General features: G+C 44.1%; 1 protein-coding gene across 5 annotated transcripts in view; it reads left to right on the top strand.

The window, feature by feature from the left end:
- Window positions 1-175: 175 nt before the first annotated feature.
- Window positions 176-23029, top strand: part of KPNA1 (karyopherin subunit alpha 1) — a 155641-nt gene continuing 132787 nt past the window's right edge. For all 5 annotated transcript variants that reach the window (XR_012664966.1, XM_048819991.2, XM_048819948.2 and 2 more), the window contains exons 1-2: window positions 176-284; window positions 22819-22960. Coding sequence is in view for 4 of the 5 variants with exons in the window: in XM_048819991.2 (XP_048675948.1) it covers window positions 22832-22960 (129 nt within the window). In the remaining variant the exon portion in view is untranslated. The remainder of the gene's footprint in view (window positions 285-22818; window positions 22961-23029) is intronic.

Here is a 23029-nt window from a genome sequence, read left to right as displayed (position 1 = left end):
TGGGAAGCTAGTTGTCTGGGCCCGGACATTCCGTGCGGCCGCCTTTATGCGGGGTTGGCTGATACCCGAGCTACGCGCCAGGCGGCCAGGTGACTCCCCACCCGGAAGGACTCTATCCCCCAGGGAGCCGTGCGGCGGGGCCGGAAACTACGCATAGGGAGGGCAGGACACCCGCGCGCAGGCGCAGTGAACGCGGTTGCGGCCAGCTCGGGGCGGCGGGAGGGAGGGGCGCCCGTGCGCGCGCGCCTCGGGCCCGAAAGGAGAGACCGCGGGCCGGGCCGAAGGTACTTGAGCGGGGACCCGGCGTCGCGGTTGCCACCCGCTGCCGGGGCTGGACCGGCCTGGAACGGGGGAGCGACGGGCGCGTGAGGGGATCCCGGGGCGGGGCAGCCGTTGGGCGAGGCAGGGAAGAGCCAGGGAGCGGGGCCTGGCTTGGGGGGCGGTGGGGCCGGAGTGCTGCGGGCAGGTTGGGGCAGGGGCCCTGGAGCAATTTGTGTAGTGAGAGCTTTTGAATCAGTCAGTAAACCCTGCATGGGATGGGACCCACTTCGCCCCCGGGACCCCTAGTTCCAGCACCTATGGGCGGGGCGGGATAAAGGGAATGGCTCCACCCAGTGTTGCAACAGGGTCATGCTGTGATGGCCCCCAGGGAACCAGCCGCTAAAGACTGGGTAGGCTGTGGGTGCTGAACTTATACCCCTTTCAGGTACAGTGTGCGCTAGTAATGGTTCTGTCAGGTGGGATGTGTGTATGGTGCCATAATAACTATTACCAGCAGGATAGTGAGTTTGTGTGTGTGGTTTTTGGGCTGGGGATGAAGGGGTGAGAGAACCTGGATTTGTGCAGGAAATGGCCCAACTTGATTATCATGCACATTGTGTAAAGAGTTGTCACTTTGGATGGGCTATCACCAGCAGGAGAGTGAATTTGTGTGGGGGGGTGGAGGGTGAGAAAACCTGGATTTGTGCTGGAAATGGCCCAACCTGATGATCACTTTAGATAAGCTATTACCAGCAGGACAGTGGGGTGGGAGGAGGTATTGTTTCATATTCTCTGTGTATATATAAAGTCTGCTGCAGTTTCCACGGTATGCATCCGATGAAGTGAGCTGTAGCTCACGAAAGCTCATGCTCAAATAAATTGGTTAGTCTCTAAGGTGCCACAAGTACTCCTTTTCTTTTTGCGAATACAGACTAACACGGCTGTTACTCTGAAACCTGTCATAATAAATGGGGGAGACCTGGCATTGTTGGGTAGACAATAGTTGAGGTTGCAGCAATATTCTATGGTACAGTTTGTATTTAGCTGCCATATAACTTTGGCTTGGGAAACTGTTAAGGACATAACATTGCCAGATTTATATTTAATTTTGGTGAGAAGACTTGCTAAATTTGAAGAAGGTTGCTTTAACTACTTTTCAGTTACAGGCCATTAGATGTTTTTACCATAGGATTGGATACTGAAAGCTGGGTTTCAATTCCTTGCTGCCATTTAATTCCAAAATTCCAGTTTTTCACTTTCAGATTGTTTAGTTTAACTTTGAAAAGCTGAATCATTTTGATGAAAGTGAAGGAAATTGACTAAATGCTTTTTCAAATTAAAACTTGCAACTCTTTTTTAAATGTAATATGTAAAAAAAAAAATGTTTTGGTACATATATCTGGTGACATGTTCAAACTCTACTTTCTAGATTGGTAAGGAAAAATAGCCACTATAACTGTGTTACGTTAGTATGGTTTTGAGGATCACACACGCATCCGATGAAGTGAGCTATAGCTCACGAAAGCTTATGCTCAAATTTGTTAGTCTCTAAGGTGCCACAAGTACTCCTTTTCTTTTTGCGAATACAGACTAACACGGCTGCTACTCTGACACCTAGCAAAGGAGTCCACCACATTCATAATTTACGTTTCAAAGTTAAGTTTGAGTTTCTGTTTCAGAGCTCACCATAAAGACAAGGTTGCACGGAGAATATTAAGTACAACCGATAGAGTGCATTGAATGAATGCAGGAACTCTAAGATGAAAAGATAAGTGTATGCCATAGAATGGAAATATTTGGCTCAATATTCTATAGATTTCACAGCTGGTACAGGAGGATTGGGGTTCAATAGTCTCCCTTACTTTCTTTGCTCAAACTTCGGTTTCCTGGCAACTTTCATAATGAGCAGCATTTCTCTTGATTTGGTCATTATTGTTAATAATGCGAAGCACCTTAAGAAGTTAAACAATGGGAGGATGCAGTAGCAGGGCCCATACCACCATTGAAGAAGGCTCGAGTTGAGTATCTCCTGAGGGGTGGCTATCTTCATTCTTGCCATATCTTTTCACAAAGATTCAGCAATAGCTTCGTTTCCTAGTGGAAAGCAACAGCTGTCTCTGGGGATTAAGGAGAGCATCTGTTTTCTATTTATTTAGACCTCCTAACAATTGTTTTTCTTATTCCAGGAAATTCTCTCTTACCAACCCTGTTTAATATGAAAAGCCTTTTCTTTCCACTAACTATCTACATGTCTTCCATTTGTATTTTGTTGTTACTGCTCTCGTTGTAGATGTATTCATGCTCAACCATGCATATTAACTGGTGTCTGCCACAGACCACCAAATCACGGTGGGGAACCAGGATAACCACCTCCTTATGTACCTATCTGTAATGTGCAGGAAATAAAAACTGTCTGATTATGGGGGTCTTGAATTTGAGTGGCATATGGTGGAGTCTCATGCTGCCAGTACTAGCATAATGTTTCTAAACATTATAGATGACAATTTCCTAACTCAAAAAGCGTTGCAGCCTACAGCGGGGAATTCTTTATTAGACCTTGTATTAACAGATAAAGATGAACTGATCACAGAACTAAAAATTGTTGTTAGCTTAGGTACAAATGATCATGACTTGATCACATTTATAATGCCCAAGCAGAATGAAGTCCAGAGTTGGTGCTTTAATAGGGCCAATTTCAGGAAGCTGAGAACAAATATGAGCTAAATCAGCTGGGAGGAAGAATTTAATCAGAAACATTTAAATGATAATTGGGAATCATTTAAGAACACCTTACTAGATGCCCCAAAAAATACAATCCCACAATTGAGGAAGGCAGTGCTGGTTAAAAAACCAATCTGGTATAGAATGGAAGTGAAGGCCATAATACAAAAATTATATATAACAAATGGAAGACAGGGGGAAGCTGATAGTAATTAATATAACAGATAGTTAGGAATTGTAGAAAATTGACAAGGGATGCAAGGAGAAACCTATGGCCAGCAGAGTTAAGGACAATAAGGAGTATTTAAAATATATTAGGAACAAAAACTATCGTGAGGATGGTGTTGGTCCATTACTATTGATAATTCTACCTTTTCTATCTAGTAATGTGGAAAAGGCAGAAGTGCTCAATAAAAATTTCTGTTCTATATTTGGGAAAAAAACAGAAGATATCATTACCATCTGATGAGACTATAACACTTTCCATTCCACTAGTATCTTTGGGGGGTGTTAAACTTACATATTTTTAAATCAGAGGATCCAAATAACTTCCATCCAAAAGTTTTAAAAGAGCTGGGTGAGGAGCTTGCTGGACTGTTAATGTTGATTTTCATAAGAACATAAGATTGGCCATACTGGGTCAGAACAGTGGTCCATCTAGCCCAGTATCCTGGCTTTTGACAGCGGCTGGTGCCAGATGATTCAGAAGGAAAGAACAGAGCAGAGTAATTCTTGACTGATCTATCCCCTGTTGTCTAGTCCCAGCTTCTGGCAGCCAGAGGTTTAGGGAGACGCAGAGCATAGGGTTGAGTCCCTGACTGTCTTGGCTAATAGCCATTGACTGATGTAGCCTACAGGAACTTATCTAATTCTTTTTTCCACTCAGTTATAGTTTTGACCCTCATGCCATCCCCTGGCAATGAGTTACACAGATTGACTGTGCACTGTGTGAACAAGTCCTTCCTTATGTTTGTTTTAAACCTGCTGTCTAATAATTTAATTGGATGACCCCTGGTTCTTGAGTTATGTGAAGGGGTAAATAACACTTCCCTGTTCACTTTCTCCACACCATTCATGGTTTTATAGACCTCTATTATATCTGCCGTTAGTTTCCTCTTTTCTCAGCTGAATAGTCCCAGGCTTTTTAATATCTCAGATGGAAGCTGTTCCATGCCACTAATCCTTTTTGTTGCCCTTCTCTGTACTTTTCCCCGTTCTTTTATTTATATATATATTTTGAGATGGGGTGACCAGAACTGCATGCAGTATTCAAGGTGTGGGTTTACGATGGATTTATGTAGTAGGACTATGGTATTTTCTGTCTTCTTATCTATCGCTTTCCTGATGCTCCCTAGCATTCTGTTAGCTTTGACCATTGCTGTCCGTGGAGCAGATATTTTAGTGAACTCTGCGCAGTGATTCCAAGATCTGTGTTGAGTGGTAACAGCTAGTTTAGATCCCATCTTTTTGTGTGTATGGTTGGGATTATGTTTTCCAAAATGCATTACTTATCCAATATACATTACAGCAGGGGTGGGCAAACTTTTTGGCCCGAGGGCCACATCGGGGTTGCAAAATGGTATGGAGGCTCGGGTAAGGAAGTCTGTGCCTCCTCAAACAGCCTGGCCCCCGCCCCTTATCAGCCCCGTCCCACTTCTCGCCCCCTGACTGCCCCCCTCAGAACTCCCGACCCATCCAACCCCCCTGCTCCTTGTCCCCTGACTGCCCTGTCCTGGGACCCCCGTCCCTAACTGCCCCCCAGGAACCCACCCCCATCCAACCCCCCTGCTCTCTGTCCCTCCACCCCCTCCTGGGACCCCCCCAACCCCCTGGGACTCCACTCCCTATCCTCCCTGTCTCCTGACCGCCCCTATCCCAAACCTCCGCCCCATCTGACCACCCCGTGACTGCCTCCTGGGACCTCCTGTCCCTTATCCAACCCCCCCACCCCGCTCAGAGCGGCTGGACAGGCTTATTGGAAAGCCTGGGAGAGGGGCAGGTGTAAGCCTTGGTGCCTGCGCAACGGCGTGGCTGTGGGAGAGGGGGACAGCAGGGGAGGGGCCGGGGGCTAGCCTCCATGGCCGGGAGCTCAGAGGCTGGGCAGGACGCTCCCGCAGGCCATAGTTTGCCCACCTCTGCATTACACTGAATTTCATATGCCATTTTGTTGCCCAGTCATCCGGTTGAGCGAGATCTCTTTGTAACTCTTTGGAGTCAGATTTGGACTTGACTATCTTGAGTAACTTTGTATTATCTGCATATTTTGCTACCTCATTGTTCACCCACTTTTCCACATCATTTATGAATATGTTGAACAGCATGAGACCCAGTACAGATCCTTAGGGGATAGTAAGTCTTGAAGCATTGGGGAAGTTCCAGAAGACTGAAAGAAAGCTAATGTTGTGCCAGTTTTTAAAAAAGGGTAAATGGAATGAGCCAGGTAATTATAGGTCTGTCAGCCTGATATCATTCCCATGCAAGATAATGGAGCAGCTGATAAGGGACTTGATTAGTAAAGAATAAAAGGAGGGTAATATAGATAATGCAAATAAACATGGGTTTATGGAAAATAGTTTGACATCATGCAGCTTGATATCTTTGTTTTTGGTTGCTAAAAATAATAGCATTGAGGTAATAGACTTCTGTATGGCGTTTGACTTGGTACCACGTGACATTTTGATTAAAAAAACGAGATTGATATAAAATTAACATGGCACACATTAAATGGATTGAAAACTGGCTAACTAATAGGTCTCAAAATATAATTATAAACAGGGAATGGTCATCAAGCAGTTGTATTTCCGGTGGGATCCTGCAGGCTCTGTTCTTGGCCCTATGCTATTTAACATTTTTTATCAATGACCTGGAAGAAAACATAAAATCATACTGATAAAGTTTGTAGATGACACACAAATTGGGGGAGGGGTAAATAATGAAGGGGACAGGTTACTGATTCAGACTGATCTGGATTGCGTGGTGTACTGCGTGCAAGCAAAAATATGTGTTTGAATATGGCTAAAATGTAAATGTATATACCTAGGAACAAAGAATGTAGGCTGTACTTACAGGATTGGGGAACATTATCCTGGGAATCGGTGACTCTGAAAAGGGTTTTGGTGGATAATCAGCTGAACATGAGCTCCCAGTGAGACACTGGTCAAAAGAGCTAATGGGATCCTAGACTGCTCAAATAGGGAAATCTCAAGTAGGAGTACAGAGGTTATTTTACTTCTATATTTGGCACTCATGAAACAGTGCTGGAATACTGTGTCCAGTTCTGTTGTCAACATTTCAAGAAGGATGTTGATAAATTGGAGAGGGTTCAGCGAAGTGCCCCGAGAATGATTAAAGGATTAGAAGATGTCTTATAGTGATAGACTAAAGGAGCTCAAATCTATTTAGCTTAATAAAGAGACGGATAAGGGGTGACTTGATTACTTTCTATAAGAACCTGCATGAGTAACAAATATTTAACTATGGGCAAAATTTCTCGACACTTTAAATGACTGCTTCTTGAAGGAGCTGGTACAGGAACCCACCAGGGGAGAGGCAATTCTCGATTTAGTCCTCAGTGGAGCGCAGGATCTGGGCCAAGAGGTAACCATAACAGGACCACTTGGAAATAGTGACCATAATATAACAACATTTACCATTCCTGTGGTGGGAAGAACACCTCAGCAGCTCAACACTGTGCATTTAATTTCAGAAAGGGGAACTATGCAAAAATGAGGAGGTTAGTTAAACAGAAATTAAAAGGTACAGTGACGAGAGTGAAATCCCTGCAAGCTGCATGGACACTTTTCAAAGACACCATAATAGAGACCCAATGTATACCCTAAATTAAATAACACAGTAAAAGAACAGAAAAAGAACCATCGTGGCTTAACAACCATGTAAAAGAAGCAGTGAGAGATAAAAAGGCATCTTTTAAAAAGTGAAAGTCAAATTCTAGTGAGGTAAATAGAAAGGAGCATAAACACTGCCAAATTAAGTGTAAAAATGTAATAAGAAAAGCCAAAAAGGAGTTTAAGAACAGATACCTTCTGAGTTTTTGGCTAATAACAAAATGTTTTTTAAATACATCAGAAGCAGGAAGCCTGCTAAACAACCAGTGGGGCCCCTAGATGATTGAGATACAATAGGAACACTTAAAGACAATAAAGTCATTGCAGAGAAACTAAATGAATTATTTGCTTTAGTCTTCACAGCTGAGGATGTTAGGGAGATTCCCAAACCTGAGCTGTCCATTGTAGGTGACAAATCTGAGGAATTGTCACAGATTGAAGTGTCGTTAGAGGAGATTTTGGAATTAGTTGAGAAATTTAACAGTAACAAGTCACCGGGACCAGATGGCATTCACCCAAGAGTTCTGAAAGAACTCTTTATGTGAAATTGTGGAACTATTAACTATGGTTTGTAACCTGTCCTTTAAATCAGCTTCTGTACCCAATGACTGGAAGATAGCTAATGTAACGCCAATATTTAAAAAGGGCTCTAGAGGTGACCTGGCAATTACAGAACGGGAAATCTAATGTCAGTACCGGGCAAATTAGTTGAAACAATAGTAAAGAATAAAATTGTCAGACACATAGAAGAACGTAAATAGTTGCGCAAAAGTCAACATGGTTTCTGTAAAGGGAAATCACGTCTTACTAATCTATTAGAGTTCTTTGAAGGGGTCAACAAACATGTGGACAAGGGGGATCCAGTGGACATAGTGTATTTAGATTTCCAGAAAGCCTTTGACAAGGTCCGTCACCAAAGGCTCTTACATAAATTAACTTGTCATGGGATAAGAGGGAAGATCCTTTCATGGATTGAGAACTGGTTAAAAGACTGGAAATAAAGAGTAGGAATAAATGGTAAATTTTCAGAATTGAGAGGGGTGTTCCCGAAAGGTCAGTCTGAGGACCAATCCTATTCGACTTATTCATAAATGATCTGGAGAAAAGGGTAAACAGTGAAGTGGCAAAGTTTGCAGATGATACTAAACTGCTCAAGATAGTTAAGACCAAAGTAGACTGTGAAGAACTTCAAAAAGATCTCACAAAACTAAGTGATTGGGCAACAAAATGACAAAGGAAATTTAATGTGGATAATGTAAAGTAAAGCACATTGGAAAAAATAACCCCAACTATACATACAATACGATGGGGGTTAACTTAGCTACAACTAATCAGAAAAGAGATCTTGGAGTTGTCATGGATAGTTCTCTGAAGACGTTCATGCAGTGCGCAGCAGTAGTCAAAAAAGCGACCAGGATGTTAGGAATCATTTAAAAAGTGACAGAGAATAAGACGGAGAATATCTTATTGCCCTTCTATAAGTCCATGGTATGCCCACATCTTGAATACTGCGTACAGATGTGGTCTCATATCAAAAAAGATATACTAGCATTAGAAAAGGTTCAGAGAAGGGCAACTAAAATGATGAGGGGTTTGGAACGGGTCCCATATGAGGAGAGGTTAAACAGGCTAGGACTTTTCAGCTTGGAAAAAAGGAGACTAAGGGGGGATATGATAGAGGTATATTAAAATCATGAGTGGTGTGGAGACAGTGAATAAGGAAAAGTTATTGACTTGGCCCCTAGATCTTATATTATGGGAACACCAAATGAAATTAATGGGCAGCAGGTTTAAAACAAGTAAAAGGAAGTTCTTCTTCACACAACGCATAGTCAACCTGTGGAATTCCTTGCCTGAGGAGATTGTGAAGGCTAGAATTATAACAGGGTTTAAAAGAGAACTAGATAAATTCATGGAGGTTAAGTCCATTAATGGCTATTAGCCAGGATGGGTAAATAATGGTGTCCCTAGCTTCTGTTTGTCAGAGGGTGGAAATGGATGGCAGGAGAGAGATCACTTGATCATTACCTGTTAGGTTTACTCCCTCTGGGGCACCTGGCATTGGCCACTGTCGGCAGATAGGATCCTGGGCTGGATGGACCTTTGGTCTGACCCAGTATGGCCGTTCTTATGGCTCTTCAGTCTAGCAGAGAAAGGTATAACAGGATCAAATGGCTGGAAGTTGAAGTTAGACTAATTCAGACAGGGAATAAGGCATACATTAACAGTGAAGGTAATTAGCCATTGGAACAATTTTCCAAAGGTTGTGGTAGATTCTCTATCAGTAACAATTTTTAAATCAAGATGGGGTGTTCTTCTGAAAGCTCTGTTCTATGAATGATTTTTAGGAAGTCCCATTGCTTTTGTTATACAAGAGGTAAGACTAGATGATTACAGTGGTCCCTTCTGGCCTTGGAATCTTTGAGCTCTGTTGTTTTTTCTTAGATAACTAAGGGATTGTCTACACTGGCCCACTGTTCAGACTATTTGGGGTGTGAATTATAGAATCATAGAATATCAGTGTTGGCAGGGACCTCAGGAGGTAATCTAGTCCAACCCCCTGCTCAAAGCGATGCACATCAAACTGGCAGCGCACACCAAACTGTTGCACTGTAACTTCCCTGGGTGGAAGCTGCAGGTATGAACAAAAAGGTTCCTAGTTTGTGTTAATGTAGTCCTTGGTAAAAAGCTTAGTTAACACGGAGATAAGGATGCCTGGTGATAGCTCATGCCCTTCCAGAATGTCAAGTTCAGCAAAACTCAGACTCCTGAAAACCAGGAAATACAGAGTGAAGGTTAAAGCCCATACAGTCTTAACTCTCCCTTCTTTGAGTGATGCCCCACAATGCCTATATCACACACTCTGGCATTCTGCCTTTTCACTGAAATGGACAGGTGCCACCTGCATTAGGTTTGTGCTCAAACACTAAGCCTACTTCCCCCACAGAATACCACACTTGTAAAATTTAATAACCACTTCATACCCTTTATGACTTCTTCATATTTGCACCCAGGTTACCACTTAGCCCTTTGCTATCCCCTGCTCATCGTTAAATCCACAGACTTCTCTCATATCATACCTCTCTACTGACAATACCCATTTCAGGATGACTCCAATGCACTGCTACTGACACAACCCACACAATTCCATATTGAAATTACCCAGACTGGAACCTCGAGGTATACAAGCACTTCTTTCTTTTCATAACATGCTGGGGCGGCAGGCGCGGGGGCAGGGAGGGAGAGCCTTGGACCCAGATTTCCTCATAACACAATCACAGCTCTTCCAAGCTGCTTCAACTTCTCCATCATTCAATACAGCTACACTTAACACAATGAATGTAGCTGGAATGCATGCAGCTATTTCCGAGTGGATATTGCCAGCTCCAGGATGGGTAAGTTAAGATTATGTGGGTGTTTACTTTAACACTGTATTTCCTGTTTTTCAGAAGTCTTTTATGCTGAATTTGGTGTTCTGAAAGGACATGCACTATCACTGGGCAACCTTAACTCTGCATTAATGAAGCTTTTTCTATTTAATGTAAATAGCTAAGCCCTCAGCTAGGATACTGTGTGCAGTTCTAGTTGCCCCAGCTGTGAAAGATGTAATAGAAATAGAAGTGGTTCCAGAGACAGATGAGTAGTGGCTGATGAGATTGAGACTGGTTAGAAGGAAGGCTAGTTAAAAGGAATATGATAAAGGAATATAAAATTTGGTGGCCATGTTTACTCTTTGTCAAAATACAAGAAAAAGGTGGAATTCGATGGAACTGAGAAGCAACACATTTAAAATTGAGAGAAAGGGAAATACTTCTTTAATAATTTATTTATAGAACTTGGAGTCACAAGGGAGGGAGACCAAGCACCTTGTAAGATTCAAATAATAGGATTAGACATTTATTCAGAATAAGATTGTCATGGATTCCGTGACTTTCAGAGACGTCCGTGACATTTTCTGCTTCAGGCCTGGGGTGAAGGGACTGGAGCTGTCAGCCATCAAGGACCCTGGAGCTGTCTGGTGGTGGTGGGGGCTTGAGGCATGGCGGGAGTGCTGACCCCTTCTTTCCTCTTCTCCCTCCCCGCCGCCCCCGCCCCCGGCTCTCTTCCCCTGGCTCAGGCTTCTGTCATCCCTCGTCAGCCCCTTTCCCCCCATTATTTTTAGTAAAAGTCAGACAGGTCATGGTTTCCATGAATTTTTGTTTGTCTGTGACTTTTACCTAAAAGTAACTGTGACAAAGTCTTAACTTTAGCATTTATAGGGAAGTTTATACAGATAGATAAATATAAACAATGTTTTTAAGTAAGCCCCGAATGCAAGGAGATTTTGCTGACTTCTAACTGCTAAGAGTTCTTCTGTGAGCAGGTTATTTTATAATTCTTTCCCTTTCCTCTGAAACACCTGGTACTGGCCAGTACCAGAGACAAGATATTGACTAGGTGGACCCCTGGTGAGTCCTGATATTGGAATTCCTATGTTCCTATTATCAAACACTGGTTAGGTGTTTCAGTCAACAGTCAGTGCTACTCCTTTTAGTGGCTTATTGCTACATCAGTGAATATACTTCATGAATTTTTTTTTCCATTCAGAAAAGCTCAGCCTGAAGCTGAGACACTGGCTATAGCTGGTGGAGTAAGCAGGCTGTAGCTGGGTATGGATACACAATGCATCACTTCTGAAACAGCTTCATGTCACTGCATAAAACCTTTCTAATTCAAGAGATTGGGAGCTTCCCAGATTCATGAATTCCAGGGCCAGAAGGGACCACCGTGGTCATATAGTCTGACCTGTATAACACAGGCGATGGAACTTCTCCAAAATAATTCCTAGAGCATATCTTTCAGATTTAGAAATTGCCACCAATGGAGAATCCACCACGACACTTAGTGAATTGTTCCAATGGTTAATTACTCTCACTTTTAAATATTTAAGCCCTCTTATTTCCAGTGTATTTCTGAATTTGTCTGGCTTTACCTTCCAGCCACTGGATTGTGTTCTACTGTTCTTTGCTAGGAAGGCAGCATATCATCCCGTTGTCCACCTCTCCGTTGCAGAATGTTCTTTCAATTCTTCTGAGTATTGAATCTTCAACAAGGATTTTCTGTCTTCCTTGGATAGTTGGAGAACTCTTTGTGGACAAGCTTGATTTTCTTACAAATTGGGCTGAGCTGCCATCGATGTATGTGCCCTGTACATCCCTCCGTTCCCTTGGACCTGCTGGATCTTGAGAGGTATCTTCTAGAGTTTCCACATTGAATACTTCGTATTGATTTGAAACTTCTAGATGTGTGGAATTCCTTCTAGTCCTCTTCTTTTTGGTAGCCACAGCTTGTCCATCGTCTTCTGTCTCCAACTGGGTAGAAAGCTGCTGTGACTTCCTGCCTCTGGTGGTTATAAACCACCAGGCCTCTGTCTAACTTCCTCTCTCTCTGATTTCTAGGTGGTCAGCTCCATTCTTCCTTGAACTGGGGGTACTGGTTTTTCCCCAACCTGGCTGTCTTAGGAACTCCTCAGGTTGATTCTCAGTAGCATGTCAACTTGCCCCTCCAATCCAAGAATCTTGGCCTCCAGCACATCCACCAGCTTGCAGTTCAGACATACGAAATCCTTTCTGTCTTCAGGCAGGAAAGAAAACATGGCGCATCCATTGCAGGTTACCCCCACTGGCCTTTTTGATATCTCACACAGTGCTGAACCTGGAAGGAAAGCACTACTCGTCAAGTCCCACTACTTTCAAGCACAGAGTCTGCTGCTGCACCCTCTGAAACTCCTATTAGCTGCCTCTGTTCACAACTCTCTTTCTTCATGCCTCTATCTACATGTACGCTGGTAATAGATACCTTCATGCAGAAATGGAGTGATGCATCTTTTTCCACTAAAAAATCAAGAGGGTTGGTCTCCCCAAAAGGCCTGCCTACACAAACATTTTAGAGCTCAGAGCCATATGCCTGGAGTGCAGGGCTTTCCTACACTTTCTTGATGTCTCAACAATGAAGTTACTGACAGACAACATCACAGTGATACACTACATCAGCAGGTGGGAGCAAGATCTTTGGCTTCTTTGCAGATGGGAATACATCAGTGGGAGTGGTGCATCTGACATCTCATCATACCAGTAGTTTGCCACCTTCCCAGTTTCCAGACTACCCTAGAAGATTACATCAAGAAGGATTTTTCCAAAAACCACATGGGGTCTCTCCAAGACTGTTTTGCAGCTGTTCTTTTATGTGTAGGGACTACCAAAAGTAGAACTTCTTGCACATGTCACAACAATTATCAGACATTCTGCTCTAGAGGGGCACAGTGCCAGGTTCCCTGATGGACACAGTCCTTATCCCATGGAGCTGATTAATGTATGCCTATCCACTTACATCTTGCTACCCAGAGTACTAAGGGAATTGAGACAAGATACAGGTTGCATGATCATGGTTTGACATTCAGATCTGCTGAATCTCAGTGCAACCATTGACCACCTTACCCATTCTATCTGACAGAATCTCCCAGATCCTGCACCCACACCCCAAATCCCTTCACCTGACATCCTGGATTGTATGAATCCCACTCAGAGAGTTATTAGCTGAGGTTCAGAACATTCTTCTCCAGACAGGAAGCCTTTGATCAGACTTATCTACAGAGCTAAATGGAGAAGTAGTTCACTATCTGAACGTTTCAGCCCATTTCCCATTTTCTCCACTGGCAGCATCAGCCTCAGCAGTTATAGCCTATATTTTCTAGCCCTGAAGCAGTGGGGATTTTCCGTCAGTTCAATAAGAGTCCACCTGGCAGCAGTATCTGCAAATCACCCTCTTATTCAGGGCCAAACTGTTGGTTTTTTTTTTAACCTTCCAGTGGCAAAATTCATGAAGGATGAATTAGGGAGCCCCTTCGTTTCTGGGACCTTAATATAATTCTACTTGGATTGATGGGACTTCTGGGAGCTCTTGCTCCCTTAATCACTTATCAATTAAAAAAATTTTTTTTGTTAGCCATTAAATCAACTAGGAGAGAGTAATGGATTTACAGAGGCACTGTGTCCTGGCAGTGAGGCCTACTGGTTGGAGCGGAGATTGAAGTTGGATATAGGGTCAGGACTGGGCCATGGGTGGCACTTGAATTGAGATGTGGTGTCAGAGCTGATCAGAGTCTGTAAACAAACCAGAATAAGTACACAGCTGGAGTCTAGGTGCAAGCCAGGGGTCAAAGCTTGGTGGTCAGAGTCTAGGGACAAGCCATGTCACTGGAGTCCAGATATAGGCCAAAGGTTGAAACTGGGTAGTCCGAGGGTCCGGGGAGGGTCAGGAAGTGGAAGCAAGGCTGGAGCTTGTCAGTAACAGTACTGGAGCGAGGTCAGAGTAGGGCTCAGGCAAGACTGGGACAGGAACAAGAGCAGGCTGGGAGTCTCGAGAGTCTGATAGGTTGCAAGGAGGGTTCAGCAAGGTAGTGCTGTTGCACAGACTGATCTGCAGCTCTGGCAGGATTGGGGAGATACCTGAGCCTGGGGGTCATCTGACCCAGGTTCGGCTCAGGGTTAGGCTGCTGCCACATGCATGCAGGCTCTGATGGAAGGGTAAGTCAGTGGAGCTGGGTTGTTGCTGCATGTTTGAGTGATGGTTCACTGCAGCTTTGTTGGAGGGGCACCTGTGTGAGCAGTCCTGGTTTGGATGAGGGTTTGCTTTAATATGCTGAACTCTTCTGAAAAGGCAGGCATGTGGCCTCAAGAACTCTGAGATTGGGGCTTGGGGCTCCAGTACTCCTGTTTTCCCACCATGAGGTCCTATAGCGAGTCCAGCTTATTTCAGTCTCCACAGGAGACTATCTTCTTAGGGAGGAATGCCACCCAGTAAGTATTTGCAGTGCCACAGGGCAGCCTTTTCAATTCATTAGTCACCTGGAATATACTGCATGAGAAAGCCCTTAGTTTAGCATGGAATAGACATGCTTAAATCAAGTCCATATTGGTAGAAGTAATGGTTTTGCTATGCCTTGAGTTTTGAGGTCCAGCTGTACTCTTTCTGTCCCTGTCTCTCTCCGCTTATCTTCTCAGCAGCACACTTGAAACACGGTCTGTTCACACTCTTGGGCCTTTGTTCTTCAAACTCAGCCATGCTGTATTCACATGTCCAGCCTGTTTGGGCTTCTCTGTAGTTGAGTGTTAATGGCTTGGTCCTCGGCCCTTTCATTGTTGACACAAAGTCTTCCGTACATGTATATAGACTCAGCCGGTTCTTGTTAAGCTGTTTGGGTTAGAACCAGACAGTTTATGTGACTCAAACCCTTAGCCCGTACCTCCGGGAAAGATAATAGCTTTCCTACCAACAAGTAGCTATACAAAATTGGTAGGGACCCTGAGTTATTTATTTATCTCATAAAATATTAGACAGTTACCATGTTCATCATAAAGCATAGGTGAAATGCAAGCTCTCGTGGTTGGTTCCACATACCTGGTGTTTCATAAGGACAGTGTTACTTTTGGACCTTATCCAAAGTCCTGCTTCAGTTTGTTTCAGAATTCCATATAATCAGTCCAGTCTCCTCCTGGTTTGCTCTCCCAATCCATATTCTAATCTGGGGGAAGTGAAGCTTCACATGGCAGATGTAGTAAGAGCTTTATCATTTTATTTAGATAACCTAGGTGCATTCCTGAAATATTTTTTGCTATTTGTAGTATTTGCCAAAAGACTTAAGGGAAAACATATTTCCTCTCAGAGGTTATCCAAATGGGTTTCTGATTGCATAAATTCTTATTACCTGGCCAAGAAAGATCTCCCTGGTCATATTAAGGAATGCATTTCAGTATGGCTGGGCAGCTTCTGCTGTCTGTTTGGATAAAATCCCCCTACCTGTAATATGTAAAACAGCTACATGGAGCTTGATCCACACAATTAGCACTCTCTATTCCCTAGTGCAGGCTTCCAGATTGGATGCTAATTTTGATAGGGCAGCCCTGCGATCACTATTCAACTAGGACATCTCTTACTTACCTCTGAGCAGGTTTCAGAGGAACAGCCATGTTAGTCTGTATTCGCAAAAAGAAAAGGAGTACTTGTGGCACCTTAGAGACTAACCAATTTATTTGAGCATGAGCTTTCGTGAGCTACAGCTCACTTCATCAGATCACCTCTGAGCAATTAGACAACGCTTATGAGTCACCAAGAGTGGAATCTGTGTAGACAGTATATTTCAAAGATTCAGTACCATAGAGTAAGTATCCATTCTTTTCTGTCAGCACTGCCAACTACAGTGCTCTGGGTAAACTTGATTCAAGCAGATGAAGACTTCTTTGACAGTGTGGTTTGGAAATCATTGCCACCGAAGTTGTAAAGGGGGGAGGTTCAGTGGAAAAGAAACAGGAAAGAGTAGAAACAAAAGAACAGACATTTGTGACCTACAGAGGAAAGAGAACCAGGAGACATTCAACCTGGCTGGTAGTATCTAATCGCTACCAGGCATTTAGTGAGGCACTTAGAATGTCTCTGAATGTTCATGCAGAGGAACGGAACACTGAGTTGTTACTGGGGACAATGTGTGAGAGTAGCTGCTTGCTTTGTACTACAGGGATTTGCAAGAGCGTTTTCTCAATCATTTAAAGAAGTCCCGTAGTCCTCATCAGCATATGAAGTGGCCAGAGAGTTCAGTAAGGGATGCAAGGACAGCAGGATGGTGTGCTACCCCCCCCCCCCCCCCCCGGTGAAGACCCAAGATGTAACTGCAAGATTGGATGGGATTCTTAAGTCAGCTGGCAAGTCTCCATTGATTCATGGTTTTTAAGACTGAAAAGGATCATTAGATCGTCTTGTCTGATGTCCTGTGTATCTCAGGCCATTTAATTTTATTGTTACTTCTGTATTGAGCCCAATCATTTGTTTTGTTAAAGCATACTCCAGAAAGGCATATTTTTCATTTGAAGACATTAAGAGCTGGATAATCCACTATTTGGGTAGTTTGTTCCGTGATTAATCACCCTCACTGTTTGAAACTAGGCATAAATTTTTAATTTGAATCTGTCTGGCTTTAGCTTCCAACCATATTATACTTTTTTGTGCTAGATTAAGGAGCCTTTTTAGTTATCAGTATTTTCTCCCTATGCAGGTACTCATACACAGTAATGAAATTACTTGTTGATTTTTTTGATAAGTTAAATAGTTTAACTTTAAGACTTTTTCTCTACCCTAGCATAACTTTTGTGGCTCTTTTGAGAGATTCCAAGCGCAGAAGGGACCGTTGTGATCTTCTTGTCCAATTTCTTGTATAACACAGGCCATAGACCTCCCCAAACTAATTTGTTTTGAATTAGAGCATATCTTAAATGAATACTGGATTTCTTTTAATTGCCAGTGATGGAAAATACACCGTAACACGGGGTAAATTGTTACGATTAATTACACTCACTTTTTAAAGAATTTACACCTTCTATTCAGTCTGAATTTGTCTAGCTTCAACTTCCAGCCATAGTACCTTTATCTGTTACATTGAAGAGACCATCATCAAATATTTATTCCCCAGGTAGGTACTTGTAGACCAGGGGTGGGCAAACTACGGGCCAGATCCGGCCCCTTAGGGCTTTGGATCTGGCCCCGCAGGATTGCCCCCCGTGATGCCGCAGGCTCTGCGCCGCTCTCAGAAGCGGCCGGCACCACGTCCCTGGGGCCCCAGGCGGGGTGCGGGTGGCAGAAGGCTCTGTGCGTTGCCCCTGCCTCCAGGCACCGCCCCCCACAGCTCCCATTGGCCGGGAATGGGGAACCGCAGCCAATGGGAGCTTCGGGGGAGGTACCTGGAGGTGTGGCAAGGGCAGCGCATGGAGCCCTGTGGCCCCCCCACCTTCCCCCAGGGGCCACGCAGGGACGTGGTTCCGGCCGCTTCCCAGAGCGGTGCGGCGTGGGGCAGGGCAGGCAGGCAGGGAGCTTGCCCTGGCCCCCGGTGCGCGCCGCTGCCACCCTGGAGCCGCTTTAGGTAAGCGGCGCCAGGCCGGGGTCCGAACCCCTCCCGCCCGCTGCCCCCCAGCTCCCTGCCCTAAGACCCCTGCCTGTACCTCGCACCCTTCCAGCACCCCAACCCTCTGCTCTGAGTCCTGTGCACCCCAACTCCCTGCCCTGAGCCCCTGCCACACTGCTCCTGCACCCCAACCCCCTGCCCTGAGCTCCCTCCTGCAGTCCACACCCCTCCTGCACCCCAACCCCCTTCCCTGAGCCCCTCATAAACCCTGCACCCCTCCTCCGCTCCAATCCCTTGCCCTGAGCCCGTTCCTGCACACTGCACCCCCTCCCGCACCCCAACCCCCTGGCCCGGCATTGCATACAATTTCCCCACCGAGATGTGGCTCTCGGCCCAAAAAGTTTGCCCACCTCTGTTATAGACTATGATCAAATCACTCCTTATCCTTCTCTTGGTTAAGTTAAATCAGCAGTTTTCTACTTTTTTTAATTTGTGGACCCCCTAAAAATTTTAGTTGGAGGTGTGGACCCCTTTGGAAATCTTAGACATAGTCTGTGGACCTCAGATTGAAAACCACTGTTCTTTGGTAACAACAACCTTTCACAGACCCCTTAGACATAGTCTACAGACCCCCAGAAGTCTGCAGACCACAGATTGAAAGCCACTGAGCTAAATAGACTGAGCTCCTTGAGTCTGTTACTATATATGGTATGCTTTCTAATCCTTTAATCATTTTTATGGCTCTTTTCTGCACCAAAACTTGACTTTGGTGGGGCTCAAACCCACAACCTTTGAATTGCCGTGATTTCTCTAGAATTCCAGTGCACGATTCATTATACTACAGAGACAAGTACTCTGTGTCAGAATTTGCCAGCATGGAAATTTCAAAGATTTGTTTTAATTCACATGGAGAATTTATTTACAAAATTAGTGAAGGAAAGAAATGTTTGCAAGGGTATTGTATCACAAGAAACAATGTAGTTTTTTTAAAGAAAAGCATTTAAAAATTTTATTCATATTTTTAAGACTTCAACATTTTGTATGGAAACAATGTTGATGTTTCTGAATGATCTGTTTGTGGAACTTTTATTTTAAAAAATAAAATTCCCTGAGGAATGTGAGCAGAGTGAGCTGGGAGTCTAGTCATTAATGGTAATAAATTCAGGTCTTATGCTACATTCAGTCCAATTTATGAGTGACTGTCTAGTAACTGGGCTTCTGATTCGGGCTGTGGCCACTAAGCCTAGTCACCCCGCTCCAGCCAGTAGACCAGCCTCCTGCTGTGACCATTAGGCATAACTACCCATGACCTGGTCCTTAACAGAAGCCACTTCTAGTCTCTGGAATTTATTTAGTATCATTACCAAAAATATTACTAGGTGTTTTTCACTAGAGCCCCTTAAGTTACTGAGAGCTGCCTTAGTCTATTTTTAATCAAGTTATGTTAACATCCTCATTGTTAATTGAAACATCCAAAGGTGAGAGTAGACTTACTACTGGCTGGATAATATTTGTAATGTGCTGAAGTGGAAAATGAACCTGTCTTGCACAGGGATGGGAGATTTTCAGAACCTACACCTAACATTATACTCTTATTTCTTCATTTTAATTCAGTCAACATAAGATCACTCCACAACCTGCAATATCTGTGCTTGTGAAACTTTTTGGATTTTGGGAACATATTTGCCACAACAGATTAGGCCACTGGACAATAACTGGCGCTTCAGAGAAGGTTTATAAGCTACTTATAATAAGGGCCAGTGTACTGTGTAACATGAGAACTAAATTCAGCAGCAAAGCCACCTGAATTCTGCAGTACAGTGCTGTTGAAATCTGTGGCATACTGGAAATTTTACATCTGTATGAGATGCATAGACATATTCAGTGAGAATTCTGTGTTTACCATCTCAAGATTTTAAGTGAAATGTTAGAAGAGAGAACAGCAATGCAGATATAAGATCTGATTCACAGCACAATTTTTTAAATGGAGTCTCTCCACTGACATCAGGATTTTGGATCAAGCTCAGTAACCCCACAGTTCAGCAAATATATATGAAACGCCAATAAACAGTGACCACCGCCAGACTGATGTCATTACTGTTGGTCTTCTCTGTTACCCAAGAAGAGAATATGTATGTGTGCTTTGATATCATAAACGGTAAACTTCAAAGCTGCTCACTGGTGTATTTTAGTGAAATACAGCTTTATTTCTTCCTAGCTTCTTTCCTACAAACTGTATCCCCAAAACTTTAGAGTGTAACAGCCGATTGAGAGAAGGGAAAGAGATGAAATTCAGCTGAAATTTGAGAAGTTGGAAAATTAATGAAATGGAGAGAAATGGGAAAGCTACCCTAGAGTGCAAGGTTTATAGAAGAGAAGACATTTGTGCTGTGAGTGTGGAGATTGTGTAGAGAGACAGATGTGACAGAGAAATTAACGTAAGTTTTGTGTAGTTAGCTGGGGCAAGTCCTTCAGTTTTTAAAAAGGAGGGAGGACAAACTAAGCCAGAGAATTTTAAATAAACTAGCAACTGACTAGGGGCTGTGCTCCTCTTGACCTGCTGCCTACAAACAGGGAAGCATTGACAGGGGAAGTAGAAGTAGGTGGCAACCTAGGCAGCAGTGACCATGAGATGGTTGAGTTCAGGATCCTCACAAAAGGAAGAGGAGAGAGTAGCAAAATACGGACCCTGGACTTCAGAAAAACAGACTTGGACTCCCTTAGGGAACTGATGGGTAGGATTCCCTGGGAAGCTAATATGAGGGGGCAAGGAGTCCAGGAGAGCTGGCTGTATTCTAAAGAAGCCTTATTGAGGGCGCAGGAACAAACCATCCCGAAGTGCAGCAAGAATAACAAATATGGCAGGTGACCAGCTTGGCTTAACAGTGAAATCTTCAGTGAGCTTAAACTCAAAAAGGAAGCTTACAAGAAGTGGAAATTTGGACTGATGATTAGGGAGGAGTATATAAATATTGCTAGAGCATGCAGGGATGTAATCAGGAAGGCCGAGGCACAATTGGAGTTGCAGCTAGCAAGGGATGTGAAGGGTAACAAGAAGGGTTTCTACAGGTATGTTGGCAACAAGAAGGTGGTCAAGGAAAGTGTGGGCCCCTTACTGAATGGGGGAGGCAACATAGTGAACGATGATGTGGAAAAAGCTGAAGTACTCAGTGCTTTATTTGCCTTGGTCTTCACAGACAAGGTCAGCTCTCACACTGCTGCACTGGGCAACACAGTATGGGGAGGAGGTGAGTAGCCCTCAGTGGTGAAAGAACAGGTTAAGGGCTATTTAGAAAAGCTGGACATGCACAAGTCCATGGGTCCAGATCTAATGCATCTAAGGATGCTGAGGGAGTTGGCTGACATGATTGCAGAGCCATTGACCATTATCTTTGAAAATCTGTGGCGATCGGGGGAGGTCCTGGATGATTGGAAAAAGGCAAATATAGTGCCCATATTTTAAAAAGGGAAGAAAGAGAACCCGGGGAACTACAGACCGGTCAGTCTCACTTCAGTCCCCGGCAAAATCATGGAGCAGGTCCTCAAGGAATCCATTTTGAAGCACTTGGAGGAGAGGAAGGTGATCAGGAACAGTCAGCATGGATTCACCAAGGGCAAGTCGTGCCTGACCAACCTGATTGCCTTCTATGATGAGATAACTGGTTCTGTGGATATAGGGGAAGCGGTAGTTGTGATATATCTTGACTTTAGCAAAGCTTTTGATACAGTCTCTCACAGTATTCTTGACAGAAAGTGAAAAAAGTATGGATTGGATGAATGGTCTAGATGGATAGGTGTATAGAAAGCTGGCTAGATTATCAGGCTCAACGGGTAGTGATCAATGGCTCAATGTCTAGTTGGCAGCCGGTATCAAGTGGAGTGGCCCAAGGGTCGGTCCTGGGTCTGGTTTTGTTCAACATCTTTATGAATGATCTGGATGATGGGATGAATTGCACCCTCAGCAAGCTCACAGATGACACTAAGCTTGGGGGAGAGGTAGATATGCTGGAGGGTAGGGATAGGGTCCAGAGTGACCTACACAAATTGGAGGATTGGGCCAAAAGAAATCTGATGAGGTTTAGTAAGGACAAGTGCAGAGTCCTACACTTAGAAAGGAAGAATCCCATGCACTGCTACAGGCTGGGGACCAACTGGCTAAGCAGCAGTTGTGCAGAAAAGGAGCTGGGGATTACAGTGGACGAGAAGCTGGATATGAGTCAGCAGTGTGCTGTCGTTGCCAAGAACTGGCATATTGGGCTGTATTAGTAGGAGCATGGCCAGCAGATCGTGGGAAGTGATTATTCCCTTCTATTAGTCACTGGAGTATGCGTCTAGTTTTGGTCCCCCCACTACAGAAGAGATGTGGACAAATAGGAGAGAGTCCAGCAGAGGGCAACGAAAATGATCAGGGGGCTGGGGCACATGACTTACAAGGAGAGGCTGAGGGAACTGGGGTTGTTTAGTCTGCAGAAGAGAAGAGTGGGGGGGGATTTGATAGCAGCCTTCAACTACCTGAAGGGGGTTCCAAAGAGGATGGAGCTCAGCTGTTCTCAGTGGTGGCAGATGACAGAACAAGAAGCAATGGTCTCAAGTTGCAGTGGGGGAGGTCTAGGTTGGATATTAGGAAACACCATTTCACTAGGAGGGTGGTGAAGCACTGGAGTGGGTTACCTAGGGAGGTGGTGGAATCTCCTTCCTTAGAAGTTTTTAAGGTCAGGCTTGACAAAGCCCTGGCTGGGATGATTTAGTTGGGGTTGGTCCTGCTTTGAGCAGGGGGTTGTACTAGATGACCTTCTGTATTTTAATGTTAGCCTGAAGTATTTCAAGCATCCCCTGTACTGGTACTTTCATGCTGTTGTGAGAGTGACATATGAAGTGCATGCAAGTCCTGTGAGCTATTTCTGCCTTCACTTAGTAGTCGCTCCTTCTCCCAGAAATACTAGTCAGGGTGGGGACAGTGCCTGGAGGCATAGCTAGCTACAGCGGTAATAAAGGTAGAACTGGAAGCGGTTTGTTCCTGAAGAGAATCTATTGTTATGATCCACCTATTTTTAATTGCAGTATTCTAGAAATCATGACAACCTCAGGAAAAGATAACTTCCGATTGAAGAGCTATAAGAACAAGTCTTTAAATCCTGATGAAATGCGTCGTAGGCGAGAGGAAGAGGGCCTTCAGCTGCGGAAGCAGAAAAGGGAGGAACAGGTACTGCAGAAGTTTTCTCTTGTAACTATAGCCAGTCCACAAAAGAAGGCTTTTCTTGAAAATGTCTGC

Source organism: Caretta caretta, chromosome 1 (genome assembly GCF_965140235.1).
Source record: "Caretta caretta isolate rCarCar2 chromosome 1, rCarCar1.hap1, whole genome shotgun sequence".
NCBI lineage: Eukaryota > Metazoa > Chordata > Testudines > Cheloniidae > Caretta > Caretta caretta.
This window is presented reverse-complemented; position numbering and strand designations above follow the sequence as displayed.